The 15165-nt window shown below is 38.7% G+C and overlaps 1 protein-coding gene across 2 annotated transcripts in view; it reads left to right on the forward strand.

The window, feature by feature from the left end:
• TJP2 (tight junction protein 2) overlaps nucleotides 1-15165 on the forward strand; it is a 119818-nt gene that overhangs the window by 85123 nt on the left and 19530 nt on the right. For both annotated transcript variants that reach the window (XM_070742639.1, XM_070742638.1), the window contains 8 exons: nucleotides 33-157; nucleotides 2988-3090; nucleotides 4221-4779; nucleotides 7101-7204; nucleotides 7347-7500; nucleotides 10008-10119; nucleotides 10209-10342; nucleotides 13294-13360. In XM_070742639.1, the coding sequence (XP_070598740.1) occupies nucleotides 33-157; nucleotides 2988-3090; nucleotides 4221-4779; nucleotides 7101-7204; nucleotides 7347-7500; nucleotides 10008-10119; nucleotides 10209-10342; nucleotides 13294-13360 (1358 nt within the window). The remainder of the gene's footprint in view (nucleotides 1-32; nucleotides 158-2987; nucleotides 3091-4220; nucleotides 4780-7100; nucleotides 7205-7346; nucleotides 7501-10007; nucleotides 10120-10208; nucleotides 10343-13293; nucleotides 13361-15165) is intronic.

The raw sequence follows: 15165 nt of genomic DNA on the forward strand, positions 1-15165 counted from the left end.
TAAAGGTCTAGTGTGCTTTTTTTTTCTTTCAGGACTCAAAACGAGGATTCGGTATTGCAGTTTCTGGTGGCAGAGACAACCCTCATTTTGAAAATGGTGAAACATCTATAGTTGTTTCTGATGTCCTTGCAGGTGGCCCAGCTGATGGATTGCTTCAGTAAGTTGTTCTACCTTAACCTCTTCCTCCTTTGATGCATTGACAATTTATTTGTAAAACAAACTGTTTCTAAACTTTCACCTTCCATATACAGTAGTTGTTTATACAAAAGTAGCTATTTATTTTATTTTTATTGCCGCCCAGAGTCCTTCCGGAGTTAGGCGGAATAAAAATTCAACAAACAAACAAGCAAAAATAATCAAGCAAGCAAGCTACCGCCCAGTTCTCCTTACCTATATGAGAGCTTTACAATAGAATAGAGGTCCCCAAATTTTTGGATGTCAGAGACCACCAAGGTCATACTTTTAAATCCCGCGGACCACCAAATTAATAATTTTAAGTCCTGCAGACCACCAATAGGATTTTTAAAAAGATAAATACATTTGTAAAATAATGAGCAGAGAACATAGAAACATAGAAACATAGAAGTCTGACGGCAGAAAAAGACCTCATGGTCCATCTAGTCTGCCATTATACTATTCTCTGTATTTTATCTTACAATGGATATATGTTTATCCCAGGCATGTTTAAATTCAGTTACTGTGGATTTATCTACCACGTCTTCTGGAAGTTTGTTCCAATGATCTACTACTCTTTCAGTAAAATAATATTTTCTCATGTTGCTTTTGATCTTTCCCCCAACATCCGTTTTATTAATATGAAATGCACCTATTTAATATATTAAAATTATAAATGCTTATTTAATTATACCCATATCATAAATGCTCATTTAATCATAACAAAATATTTAAAGGTTGTTTAATTGTAACAAAATTATTAAAGGTAATGTAATTATTACAAAATAATTGAAGCTTATTTCACAGTAGCTTGCTGATTTTGTTGGGAAAATCAGTCCTATATTCCAGAACTATAGCCGCAGTCCCCTTCCCTTTCCCTTTCCTCTTCTTTCTTTCTTTTCCTTTCCTTTCCTTTCTTCTTCCTGGACTGGATTAATTGCTCTCAGCCATATCAGCCAATGCAAGATTTCTCCATGGACCACCAAATTTTTCTCACAGACCACTAGTGGTCCAGACCACAGGTTGGTGACCTGTGCAATAAAAGATTTTAAATTTAGGGAATAATTTATTGTTCTACCATAGTTTGCAGCATTCTGAAACTTCTGGCTGTTTCTGTTTCTGACCTTTTGGGGATAATGATGATGACCACAGTATTTCTCATTATAGCCAAAGAAAAGAAATGGGAAAATGCCATTACTGTATTCTTATGTTTGGTTTCCTGGTTATTATTATTTGATCCATAAATTTAGTTCTTCAACATTGCTTACGTCACAAAGTAGTATTTGTATTAAACGACATGCAGTAATCAGCTATGATTCCCGTAATGAAAGAGAATGTATAATAGTCCTTGGTGCTCTCTAAATTTGGTGGTTTTCTTGCAGACATATTATTACCAAACTAGGTGAAATCATTGGTGCACTTATGATAAAATGTCTGCAAAAAAACCACCAAGCTCAGAGAGCACCAAGCATCCCATAATTCAACACTGAACTGCGAATATTCCCTTCTATCAGTTGAAAGTATATATTTATAAGCAAACCCAATAGGATCAGTGCAATTTTGTTATGGGTCCACATGACCAAAACAGAGGGAAAATTGTTTCTCCACAGTGTTTTGGGGGAATGAAAGGCCAAAGGGGACAATCTGGGAGCAGTAAAGAGCTACATGAGATTTTTTCCTATGTGGACAGGCAGTTGTGGCAGAATTAGGCAGATCCCCATGTTTTTTTTTCTTTTTTTTAAATTAAATTTTATTAATTTTCAAATATTTTCTTTAAAATAAATGTTACAATAATACCTTGAACAATTCTTCATTACATTGTTATGAACTTCCATATTTGTTTTAAGCATATTATCGTATTACATTTATCATTATTACAAACACATTTGTATTTAACTAATTATGCATATATTTTTTTGCTATTATTATTTTCCTTTTTCCTAGTTTCAATCCACTGATACCATCGGTCCCAAATATTATAATAATCCCTAATTCTATTGTTAGTCTGTCCATTTCAGCACAACCACAATTCTTGTTAATTATTTTACTTTCTGGGTTTTTACAAAACTGTGCAAAAACTATCCTGGCTGCAGTGGTAATATGTAGTATCAAATATTTAATATATTTCTGTTGTATTCTGTATGAACTCAATCTGTATAGTCTGGAGGACAGAAGGAAAAGGGGGGACATGATCGAAACATTTAAATATTTAAATTTAAGTTAAACATGCCTGGGATAAACATATATCCATCCTAAGATAAAATACAGAAAATAGTATAAGGGCAGACTAGATGGACCGTGAGGTCTTTTTCTGCCGTCAGACTTCTATGTTTCTATGTTTCTAAATATGTCAAAGGGTTAAATAAGGTTCAGGACGGAAGTGTTTTTAATAGGCAAGTGAACACAAGAACAAGGGGACACAATCTGAAGTTAGTTGGGGAAAAGATCAAAAGTAACATGTTTTTTAATTATTATTTTACTGAAAGAGTAGTAGATCCTTGGAACAAACTTCCAGTACACGTGGTTGGTAAATCCACAGTAACTGAATTTAAACATGCCTGGGATAAACATATATCCATCCTAAGATAATATACAGGAAATAGTATAAGGGAAGACTAGATGGATCATGAGGTCTTTTTCTGCCATCAGTCTTCTATGTTTCTATGTTTCTTTTTTAAATATTCCCAGGAGGAGAAGTTCTGGTGTAAATTCTATTATGACTTTCGTTATAGCTTGCATCTCCACCTTTTCAACCAGAATAGAATTAATTTGGTCCTGTTTTTTAAAAAAGAAATTATTTGCTTCTTTTCCAGAGAGAATGACAGAGTTGTTATGGTTAATGGCACACCCATGGAAAATGTGGCCCATGCATTTGCTGTGCAGCAACTAAGAAAAAGTGGGAAAACTGCTGTCATTGTAAGTTTATTATTATTTATTTGTGGAAGAAAGAGACCAGCGAGAGTACCAGTTTTGCCTAATGTTAAGGTATTGGCCTAGAAACCAGGAAATGGAGTTCTAATCCTACCTTAGGCATAAAAGCCTTCTGAGCATCCGTGATTAAGCAATGCAGTCATTAAGTGAGTCAGGACTGATTTCGTAACCCTTTTGTCATGGCCGTTAAATGAATCATGTAATCATTAAGGGAATCCAGCTTCCTCCATCTGCTTTGCTTGTTAGAAGCCTCTTGGGGAATTCACAAAGGCGATCATATGACCCTGGGACACCATAGCCTTCATCAATCCATGTTAGTTGCCAACCACCCAAATTTTGATTGCACAACTATGAGGACAATGCAACAATTGTAAATGCGAAGACTGGTCATAAGTCACTTTTTCCAGCACCGACGTAACTGCTAATTGTTCTGGTTTCTGGTAGAACTTTAGCAATTACAAACAACTCTTATTAAATGCATCGTTTCATGAATAAAGAAACTCCATTTATTTCTCTGCTCTCCTGTAATTCAAACACATTCTGTACATGCACTCGGTCCGTTATCTCTCTTAGTTGCATTTCTCACATTCCTCCTCCTGCTCCACTTAACAAGATTAATTTTCCTAACAGCATAACTTTGAAAAACAACAGAACTGACAGTTAACAACACAGAACTACTTTTACTTACTTTAGCCCAGCAAAAACACATCCCTTCTTCTCCACTGACCCCCTGACATGCCAAATACATCACTGCAGTATTTAACCCATTCCTCTCCTTAATATCTTCTTCCAGACCTATGTTCTCTATGTTTTTGAACCCTTCTGAATTTAGGGTTAACCCAGCGAGCATCTGGTTCTCCCTCGCTAGATCCTGAACTCATAGCCCCATCCTGTGGCTGGCCTCCCACCTGTTCTACTATCTGTAACCCTGGGCCCTCCACTAATTCATAAACGCTATCTGAATCCGAGTCCTCAATATCTTCATCCTCCAACTGATCAGGAGTATGTACAACACTAATGGTCATTAAGCAAATGTTTGTAAGTCAAGGAGCACCTGAATAAAACAATTGACTCCTTTCTAAAAAGGCAACTTTGTTCTTATATCCTGGAAACAGGTTGTGAAAAGGCCACACAAGGTACAAGTCCCCGCAGTTCAACGCAGCCCGTCCCTCGACTACGACTGCAGAGCTTTCGAGGCCGTGGATGATCGTGCAGAGTTTGACGGTCGTAGCACTCGGAGTGGCTACACTGAGAGGAGTTGGAATGCGGGAAATGCAGACCGTAGCCAGAGCTGGGGAGACAACCTTGACCGGGGCTACAGAATGGCCCCCAATAAAGGACGCAACCACAGCAGAGAACGCAGCTACAGTCGAGATCGAAACCGGGGCCGCAGCATGGATAGGGAGAGAAGCTTGGACCGTGAATACCAACGGCCCCGAAGCAGAGGGCGGAGTGTTGATCGATATGATGCCTATGACTATGGGTATGATGGAGGCAGGAGTCTGCCAAGAGATTATGACTGGCAGTCTCGCCCTGACCCTCCGCGTGAGAGGGAAACAAAGAGTGGTAGCAAAGATAGGCTGAGTGCCCACAGTCCTGCCTCTGACCCATACGACTATACAACACAGGAAGAGCCCGTTAGTATTCTTCTCACCAAAAGCAAATCAAACGAAGGCAAGTTCTAAAATACAGGTTGAAGAAATGTGTCCACTTGCCTTTTTTTTGTTGTTGTCTTACTATCATTGATTCAAAACTCAATTTTGTTGATGTTTTAACCATTTTTTTCCTTCTGAAAAAAGACAACCTGTAACTTAAAGAGAGATTGCCAAGTTTGTTTGTTTGTTTGTTTGCTTGTTTGCTTACTTACCTGTTTGTTTGTTTGTTTGTTTGTTTGTTTGTTTGTTTGACTTCTATGCTGCCCAATCCCGAAGGACTCAGGGCGGCTTACAATAATAATATAAAAAGAAATAGAAATAGATACAGAACAATAAAAAGAAGTCAAACATAATCAAAAACTCTAAAACCCCGTATTTAAAAGAAACCCATTAATTATAAAATAGTCATAATCCCATACATATATACCATTCATAGAGTGTGGCCCTATCGGTTGTTAGTTCATGGCCTCCCAGGTCTTCATGGTCTTAAGGAAGGCCAGTAGGGTAGGAGCAGTTTGGACATCGGGGTGTAGTTGTATTGTAGTTGTATATGTATCTGGAGGGCACCATGTGGGGAAAAAAACCCTATGTACCAATAGCCATTGAGTTGTCAGTGGGGGGGCAGTAGGGTGCCTGGTGATTTGTCCCTTGTTCTTCCTCTACCTAATTTTATAGGAATTTAGCATGGTACAGAGTAGACCTCATTCCCAGCAATGTCTGTGGGCCATTTGTAGAGCCTAAATATTTTCGTAGAAAATAAAACAGTGGATAGCTGCTAGCCAGTGATCTTTAATCAGCTGTATCCAACCTGCAACCATTTTATCTGAAAGCACATATTGAGCTTCCAAATTTCCAAATGTGATGCTCCCTGATATAGATTCCCATATTCTTCCATCAGTGTTAAACTTTTGTTTTGTTTTGTTTGTGCTGTTATTTTGTATAGATCAGTCTCAAAATAAATTATTTCCACAGTAAAGTAGAATGTAAAAAAATCCCCCAGATTTTATGTTATTAATAGGTTGAGGTTTGTTTGCTTAGTATCTCTTTTTTGATGCATCCATAAATCTGCAAAACAGTGGTTTTTTGAGATGGGGGGAGGGAGAGAGAGAGTGCTCTTGTACTTAAACAATTTTTCTCAGGTTATATGTAATAAATAATGACTCTGGAAATGAGAGACCATCCCTTAAGTCATTATCCAGTTATCTTTGGAATACACCCAGAAGCACTGAGAAGTCAAGTTCTTAGATCAATAAATTGAAAATGCCCAAAGAAAAGATAAAAAGATAATTTTAGTAGGCAGTATGATAATCATCATCAAAAACATGAAACAGGTGCCATATACATTTATTCTCTGCACTTTGGAGAGATAAAGAACTGAATTGTAGGTTCACGTTTACAAGAAAATGCATATAACCAATTGTGAGAAAGGTGGTTTCTGATAACAGAAACAGTTGATAATGGAATAAACAATCTGAATAGGCAAACTATCTTTTGTTCATCAAATACTTTTGAACAAAGGTCGGATGGAATGTATTCTCCTGCTCTGGAAAATCAGATTGGATGATCTGGTGATACAATCCCATGTTTGAATTTTGTCTGAATTTCAATATATTCCAGATCATTGCAATGTTGAAAGTTAATATGGTACAATGCAGTAAATTGTGGCTATACAAGTTGTTTTTTGAGTACAGTGTTCCCTCGATTTTCGCGGGGGATGCGTTCTGAGACCGCCCGCGAAAGTCAAATTTCCGCGAAGTAGAGATGCGGAAGTAAATACACTATTTTTGGCTACAAACAGTATCACAAGCCTTTCCTTAACACTTTAAACCCCTAAATTGCAATTTCCCATTCCCTTAGCAACTATTTAGATTATTACTCACTATGTTTATTTATTAAAGTGTATTAAAAAAATATTTATTAAAGGCAGATGAAAGTTTGGCGATGACATATGACGTCATCAGGTGGGAAAAACCGTGGTATAGGGAAAAAAACTGAACTATTTTTTAATTAATATTTTTGAAAAACAGTGGTATAGACTTTTCGCGAAGTTCAAACCCGCGAAAATCGAGGGAACACTGTATAATCTGCCAACTCTATATGGTGCCTACTTGAATTATGCTAGTTAACCTGTTAGTGAGACCCAGAATAGCCAAATTTAACTTGTAGACTATCTTTGATTTATGGATCATAAGTTACACCCTCAGTCTAAAATGTGGGAATTGCAGGGACAGAAAGCTTCTGGTGAAAAAACTGATAGATCCTTCTTAAAAACAAAGTTTAGAAATTGCTAGTATGCAATTTGATAAATTGCAAAACTCTGTTTTCCTATTCCTCTTGCAGAATATGGCCTGCGGCTTGGAAGTCAGATTTTTATCAAAGAAATGACTAGTACTGGCCTGGCAACAAAGGACGGCAATTTGCACGAAGGGGACATCATCCTCAAAGTATGTCAGTGCACAAAGAAACATTAATTTCTTAATGGGGATATAAAAACATATTGCCTTGTTATTTTAATTGCCTATTTTCAAATACTGGGTGGAAACTCTTTGAACTTCAGATATAAATCTGTTTGTTTTACATATTCAGATCAATGGTACAGTGACGGAGAATATGTCCTTATCAGATGCTAGAAAACTGATTGAGAAATCCAGAGGAAAACTCCAGCTGGTGGTTATGAGAGACAGAAGACAAACTCTAATTAACATCCCTACCATGCAGGACAGCGAGTCAGAAATGGAAGGTAAGAGGTTGAAAGTGAAGCCAAATGGGCTTTTTAAACAGTAAAAAAATGTTTTAATGGCTTTCAAAAGAGCTATGAGCATCATCTATCTGTAGAATGTTGCATCCTAAATAGATTTAAAAGGATGTCAGTATGCAAAATCTTTGAGTTTGTTGTGTGGGAAAACAACAGTCTCTTAATCATGACCAGATTTTTGAGGCAAGGGACATGACCAAGTTTCTGGGCATCATATTTAAACAATTAATGAGCCCTGCAGGAATAAGATATAGAATAAATATGTTTCATATCATGTTTTATTTTCCATGTTGCTCATAGCAAATACAGTGATACCTCGTCTTACAAACGCCTCATCATACAAACTTTTCGAGATACAAACCCGGGGTGTAAGATTTTTTTGCCTCTTCTTACAAACTATTTTCACCTTACAAACCCACCGCCGCTGCTGGGATGCCCCGCTTCCAGACTTGCCAGCAAAGCACCCGTTTTTGCATTGCTGGGATTTCCCAGAGGCTCCCCTCCATGGGAAACCCCACCTCCGGACTTCTGTGTTTTTGTGTTGCTGCAGGGGAATCCCAACAGGGGAATCCCAACGGGAATCCCAGCAGCACAAAAACGGGCGCTTTGCTGGCAACGGAAGTCCGGAGGGGGTGCTTCCCAGCGAGGGGAGCCTCAGTGAAATCGCAGCATTGCAAAAACAAAGAGGTCCAGAGATGGGGTTTCGAGGACTTTGGTGTTTTTGTGATGCTGCGATTTCACTGATGCTCCCTTCGCTGGGAAACCCCACTTCCGGACTTCCGTTGCCAGTGAAGCGCCCATTTTTGCGATGCTGGGATTCCCCTGCAGCATCACAAAAACACGGAAGTCCAGAAGTGGTGTTTCCCATGGAGGGGAGCCTCAGGGGAATCCCAGCAGTGCAAAAACGGGAGCTTCGGCTGGCAAAAGGGGTGAATTTTGGGCTTGCACGCATTAATCACTTTTCCATTGATTCCTATGGGAAACATTGTTTTGTCTTACAAACTTTTCACCTTAAGAACCTCGTCCTGGAACCAATTAAGTTTGTAAGACAAGGTATCACTGTACTTCTAAATAAGCCTACTGTCTATCCTGTGCTATTTCATATATATCAGTTTTCTTTCATATTTATATATCCAGTAAATGCTCATAATTATTGACAGGAATTAATGGCTCAAGCAGACAATATCAGGCATACCTTACCCAGTTTTCCTAAAAATAAAAATAAAAAGCCAGAATCCCTTTGAAGTGGATAGCTCCTTTCCACTTGTTTTGAAAGCGGGACTAAAAAATCAATGAATCTAAGGTTGCTTCTGGTGACAGGAAGTATTTTCTTCCCAGTGCTGAGATCATCCTTATAATTTGTTTGGTCTCAGGAGACCTCTGAGAAAAAAAGAAGACTGGTGACTTGTATGTCCAATCACACTTGGCCAATAAAGAATTCTAATTGTATACAAATGCAGTAAATAAATAAATAATAAATTAATTAATTAATATTCTATTACTATGCATAATGCATGGGGATTTATAAAGTTTAATTTGCTTTTGATGGGCTTTAAAGCAAAAGGAATGCCTTAAAGTAGGGGTCCCCAACCCCTGGGCCATGACCCATTGGGAACTGAGTCGCAAAAGCGTCGGGCAAGCAGGACAGTGCATGAAACTCCATTTGCACAAGCAGTGGGCATGCGCAAAGCTCCATTAGCTCCATTGCGCACAAAGCTCCATTAGCACTGAACCATCCCCTCTACCCAGCCTGCCACCATCGCAGAGGCTGGTCTGCGGAGCTGGAAAGGGTTGGACACCACTGCCTTAAAGTTTAAAGGAAATCAAGTGCTTTAAGGTGCCAGGTGACTGCTATAAAGTTTAGAATATAAATCTTTTCCCTTAACCCTCCAAGATCCTGATTTCTGGGTCAAAACAGTGCTAGGGGCCACGTGTGGCATGTATCCATGGATTGTGCATACTTCCTCTGCCTGTCTTTGGATATGTCCCAGAATATCAAGAGATAGATATCTATTTAGGCCTAAGGCTTCAAGAGAAGAATGCTGCCTTACTGCTCTAGTGACTTCCAAGATAACTGCACAATAAGAAGTGACAATCTGGATATTTCCATCTCCCTGGAAGCTACTACCACAGCGGCTTTCAAGTGACTGGTCATAATTTTTATGCCAGCCCTAAGGATTGCCACAGATTATCTGATGCGACCATTTTTTCAAAGGCTTCATCTGAACGAGGCTTGTTGAATGAAGAAGAAACGCTAAGAAATCTCTATCTTAAGTTTAGATCTGTTTGGTAAGCAAAGTTAAAGTGGTTTAATTTTCTGCTCAGAGTGTTTAGTTTCCTAGTAGGAATACCTCATAACATCTGTTTTCTTTAATTTCAGAAAGTATTTTTTTTGCTGTCAGTATTCAAAGCCTTTTATTATGCATGTACGTCAAGAAACATTAAAATTACAGGTGGTGGCGGTAACTTTTCCAGATCTGTTCTCCCAACAGATATTTCAGAAATAGAGTCCAACCGATCTTGCTCACCTCAGGATGACAGAAGGCCCCATCACTCTGATGTGGAGTGCCATTCTTCAAATGAAAAGCTAAAGGAAAAAACGAGGTGAAATTCATACCGTGCTGTCCTTTATTTTTTGTTACGGCACAGAATCTTTGAATTGTTCTTAACCATGTCTGATGTTTTGTATTAAGTGCAAAAGAAGACCCAACCAATAGACTTTCCAAGATGGGAGCAATGCCCACCCCTTTTCGACCCCCTGTGGATTCCACCGCTGCTTTAATACCAGAGGCAAATATTCAAGTGAAGTACCAAGATGATCCGCCAGGTTAGTGCTGCTTTCTTTTGAGATCCTTTAGATTCGGTAACGAGACATTTTGGTTTTCAATATGTAGTTACACCATTTGATTAGTGATTCATAGGACCAGTGTTCCCTCTAATTTTTTGGGGGGGTGGGCGGAAAAGTATAGTGTCTGAGCGGCAGTCCCTTCAGGATTGGGCGGCACAGAAATAATTAATAAACAAACAAACAAACAAATAAAAAACCCCACCCTGTTTTGCCTCAGAGAATTTCAAAATAAAATACTGTACTGTGTGTCTATAGCAGTGAGCTCATAATAGGGCAATTCTATCAATATCAAAATGCCACTTAAATAGTTGAGCTAGTTTCAAACTAGATTTTGATTTTCTTTCTCTCTTCCTTACTCCCATTCTTTTTCTTTCTCTTTTCCTTCCTCTCTTTTTTCTATCTGTTTCTCTCTCTTCCTCTCTTCCTCTCTCTCTCCTTCCCTCTCACTCTTTCCCTCTCGGCTTCTGGGCAGGTTTGGAAAACTCTGAGTTGATGATGATTTTTAAGTGAGCGATTGCTCACTGCTCAGCTTAGAGGGAACTATGCATAGGACTGAATAATAAGAGTCCACTTTCCTCCTTCTTCAGGCAATTGAACCGTCAAAGCCAGTGATGGCTAACACATCCCCACACCCATAATGCAATGCCCTTCCCGTGTGCCCTGCCCCTGCACCCTCCCTCCGCATGTACGTGCAATCCCCCATTTTGACTTCAAATCCCCAAAACAGCACACTAGAGGGGGGGAAGCCTCACATCCCAAAACAGCGCTTGTGGGGGGAAGCTTTGCATCCCAGAACAGTGCTGGGGGGGGGGGGGAATCTCCAAAGATCTTGTAAGGCATGGGGGGCAAAAAGTGAGGAGAAAAGTAGGCCCCCTGCCCCCATATGTGTGTGCCCCCCACATGCTTCTCCCACATGCAGGGCAGAGACCCAAAAACAGCTGGCCGGTGGGAGGCAAGTGTACATGCAGGCAGAGCTTACCTAGCCGATGGCTTGCATGCCCGCAGAGAGGGCTCCGCATGCCCCCTTTGGCACACATGCCATAGATTTTGCCATCATGTCTCTAAGCCAGTGTTTTTCAACCAGTGTGCCGTGGCACATTAGTGTGCTGCGAGACATGGTCAGGTGTGCCGCAAAGAAGAAAGCTCAGGTTCCGGTCTCACAAATTTTTCCCGAGGGAGAGGGAGAGAGAAAGAAAGCAAGAGAGAGAGAAAGAGAGAGAAAGAGAGTGAAAGCAAGAGCAAGAAAGCAAGAGAGAGAGAGAAAAGGATAGGAAGGGAGAGAAAGAGAAATGAGCAAAAAGGGGAGGAAAAAAGAGAAATGAGAAAATGATTGAGACAGAGAATGAGAGGAAAGAGAGAAACAAAAGAGAGAAGTGACTTGATTTAAAGCATATGATAAAAAGCACCCAAAGAATAAGAGAGAAAAAACCCCCCAGCCGTCACCTGCTTTTGGAAATGGTTCAAGAGTGTGTATATACACACACACACAAAAGTGGGGAGGAGACAGGGATGGAAAAAGAGAGGAGAGTGTCTTAGGGTGTCATTTTGTGTCATTTTGGTTGGTGGTGTGCCCCAGGATTTTGTAAATGTAAAAAATGTGCCGCGGCTCAAAAAAGGTTGAAAATCACTGCTCTAAGCTACTCTCACACGTTGGAGTTCTACAAGATGAGAATATTAAATTGAGGAGATCTGAAACACACCTACTCTGCCCAAATGTACTGGGTGGGAAGCAACAATTGGAAATATTTTAATATTTTACATGAATTATGGAGTGGCCTACTGGGTGCTCAATCATCAGTGATGAAATTAAGCTATGTTTTAGCATATTTGGTGACCCATTGTAGAAATTTGTTGAAGAAACAGTCTAAGTGGAGGGGGAAAGTTATTATTCATTAAGTAAAATTAATATTGATCTGTTATACACATTTATGTTAAGCCAAAATATAATTTGTCTTTACCTTAATATAGTCTATAAATCTAGCCAATTGTGTTTTATCAATAAACAATTGTGTTTTATCAATAAACTGTGGTTAATAAAAATGTCTTAGTCTAATATGTAAACCAATTTATATACTGGTTTATAGTAGAATAGAATGTTTTTGAAATTTTCTTTGAGATATTAAGGCATATAATAATAATAATAATAATAATAATAATAATAATAATAATAATAATAATCAAAGGCAACATGAGAAAGTATTATTTTACTGAAAGAGTAGTAGATCCTTGGAACAAACTTCCAGCAGACGTGGTTGGTAAATCCACAGTAACCGAATTTAAACATGCCTGGGATAAACATATATCCATTGTAAGATAAAATACAGGAAATAGTAAAAGGGCAGACTAGATGGACCATGGGGTCTTTTTCTGCCGTCAGTCTTCTATGTTTCTATGTTTCTATGTTTCTAATAATAATAATAATAATAATAATAATAATAATAATAATAATAATAACAACAACAACAACAACAACAACAACAATAATAATAATAATAATTTATTAGATTTGTATGCCGCCTCTCTCCGAAGACTCGGGGCATCTCACAACAACAGTAAACAATATATAACAAATCCAATAATTAAAACTATGACTAAAATATATAACTATAATATTAGAGGTTGAATAAGAACATTGGATGGGTGCCAAAAATTTGTTCATTTTGATGTGCTACATTGTGATTTTGCTGCATCTTTGGAAATTATTGCAAATAGAAAAGGTATTCTCTTTTGGGGAATTGCATACTTAACAAATAGAAGTTCAGCTATAGTTATCTTATACATTCTATACTAGGAGAAAAGACACAGATATTAATACTAATTATTTTAAGTAAAATGTATTCAATTTCTGATATATCATTTTTTTTACTATTGAGGACTAAAGTAAAGCAGATTCTAAGTTTGTTTTTTAATTTATATATCTATATATGCAGTTGTACATTCAAAACCAGCAACAAGAATATTTCTTCAGCCAAGTCCTGAGGACCAAGCAATATATGGGTATGGATTTTTAACTTTTATGACTATTGTTTTGATTTCTTGTAAACCTTGCTGCTTTAAATAATTGTAATAATGGAAAAATGTGTTTTATTTTTGTATTGCCAAAATGATATTCATACAAAGGCCGATGTAATACTACCTACAATGCATCTTGTCATGCACTGGTATGCAAAATCAAATTAAAAACATTGGAGCTCTAAATGACCTATTTCAGGAATAAAACGGCAGCTTTGATTTCACCAGAAGTGACGTGTTTTGAAACTTTTCTCATTACACTTAACTCAAAAAAACTCTAAATATGCTTAAAATGCTTCTGTTCAGGTCAGGATTTTATTTTATTATTTATCTATTATTAGATTTGTAAGGGACCTTGCAGGTCATCTAGTCTCAGATGTTTTTAGTAAGATTGAAACGTGATTCTGCAATCAGAACAGGAGTTTCAAACTTGAAAGAGGATTAGATTGGAAGGAATATAAATAGAGAAAAAAATCCTTTCTCATCCCTATGGGTGATTTTTTTACAAGAAGGAGCCCCGAGAGTTTGAGAATCTTAGCTGTTCCTAGCATTGCATTCTTTTTGTACAGAGAGCTCTGATGTTCCTGGAATCTGTTGAAACCACTCTTCTAGCTTAGGAGTCACAGCCCCAAGGTGCAGCCCCGCCGACCACCCCCAGGTGCGCTGGAGTTTCCTCTTCAAAACCGTGGGCTCTACGGGTCCACGGTCGCCCAATTAGGCAATCGTAACTCTTGAAACGCCAAGAGACCCGGAGAACCAGGAATCACTCAGCAACAGCGTGACGTCACGACCGGAAGTCCTCAGGAGTGGGACTACTCTTGGAACCAGCAGTGGGTCCACTCCTGGAACTACTTTGGCCTTTAGTTTCCACATCTTCTCTACTTCCTCCTTCAGGCCACTTCTTCAGCTTTTCATACTCCTTTTTCCTATTCTTGCTTTGTCATTCAGCACTGCTATATCTATTACTTCCGCTCTTTTCTGGCCCTTATCTACTATCTCAGAGTCTGGTTGATTGGCTATTTACCTGTCTGTCCTTCTGGATCTGGAAGTTCCACATGATCTTAGCTTCTTATTCTCCATGATCTGTGGAATCTGTCAGCTAGATCTAGGAAGGTTTGGCCCACGTACTATGCAGAAGTTCCTTTTTAAATGATCGAGGATTGACTGCTGCTAGTTTATCCATGATCCTACAGGGTGCATTCCAAAAGTAATGCAATTATAATTTTTTAAAGTAATTTATTGAACAGATTTGCACAAACATTTAAAATTCTTCAAAGTATTATCCTTGGGCCTCTATACATTTTTTCCAGAGACTCTGCCATGACCTGTACATGCCCTGGAAGACATCTTCGGGGACCTCTCGCAAGGTCTTTGTCACGGCTGATTGGATCTCTTCTATGGACGAAAAATGGGTTCCTTTCAGGGCTGCCTTAATCCGAGGGAACAAAAAGAAGTCTGCTGGGGCGACATCAGGACTATAGGGGGTGTGGGGCAGCATTGGCACCTGGTATTTGGCCAGGAACTCACGTACTTGTAGCGCATTGTGGCAAGGCACGTTTTTCATCCATAGAAGAGATCCAATCAGCCGTGATGAAGACCTTGCGAGAGGTCCATGAAGACGCTTTCCAGGGCGTGTACTGGTCATGGCAGAGTTGCTGGAAAAAATGTGTAGAGGCCCAAGGACAGTACTTTGAAGAATTTTAAGTGTTTGTGCAAATCTGTTCAATAAATTAAAAAAAATAACTGCATTACTTTTGGAACGCACCCTATATGCCTGACATCTATTGCTG

Source organism: Erythrolamprus reginae, chromosome 2 (assembly GCF_031021105.1).
Source record: "Erythrolamprus reginae isolate rEryReg1 chromosome 2, rEryReg1.hap1, whole genome shotgun sequence".
NCBI classification, from domain to species: domain Eukaryota; kingdom Metazoa; phylum Chordata; class Lepidosauria; order Squamata; family Dipsadidae; genus Erythrolamprus; species Erythrolamprus reginae.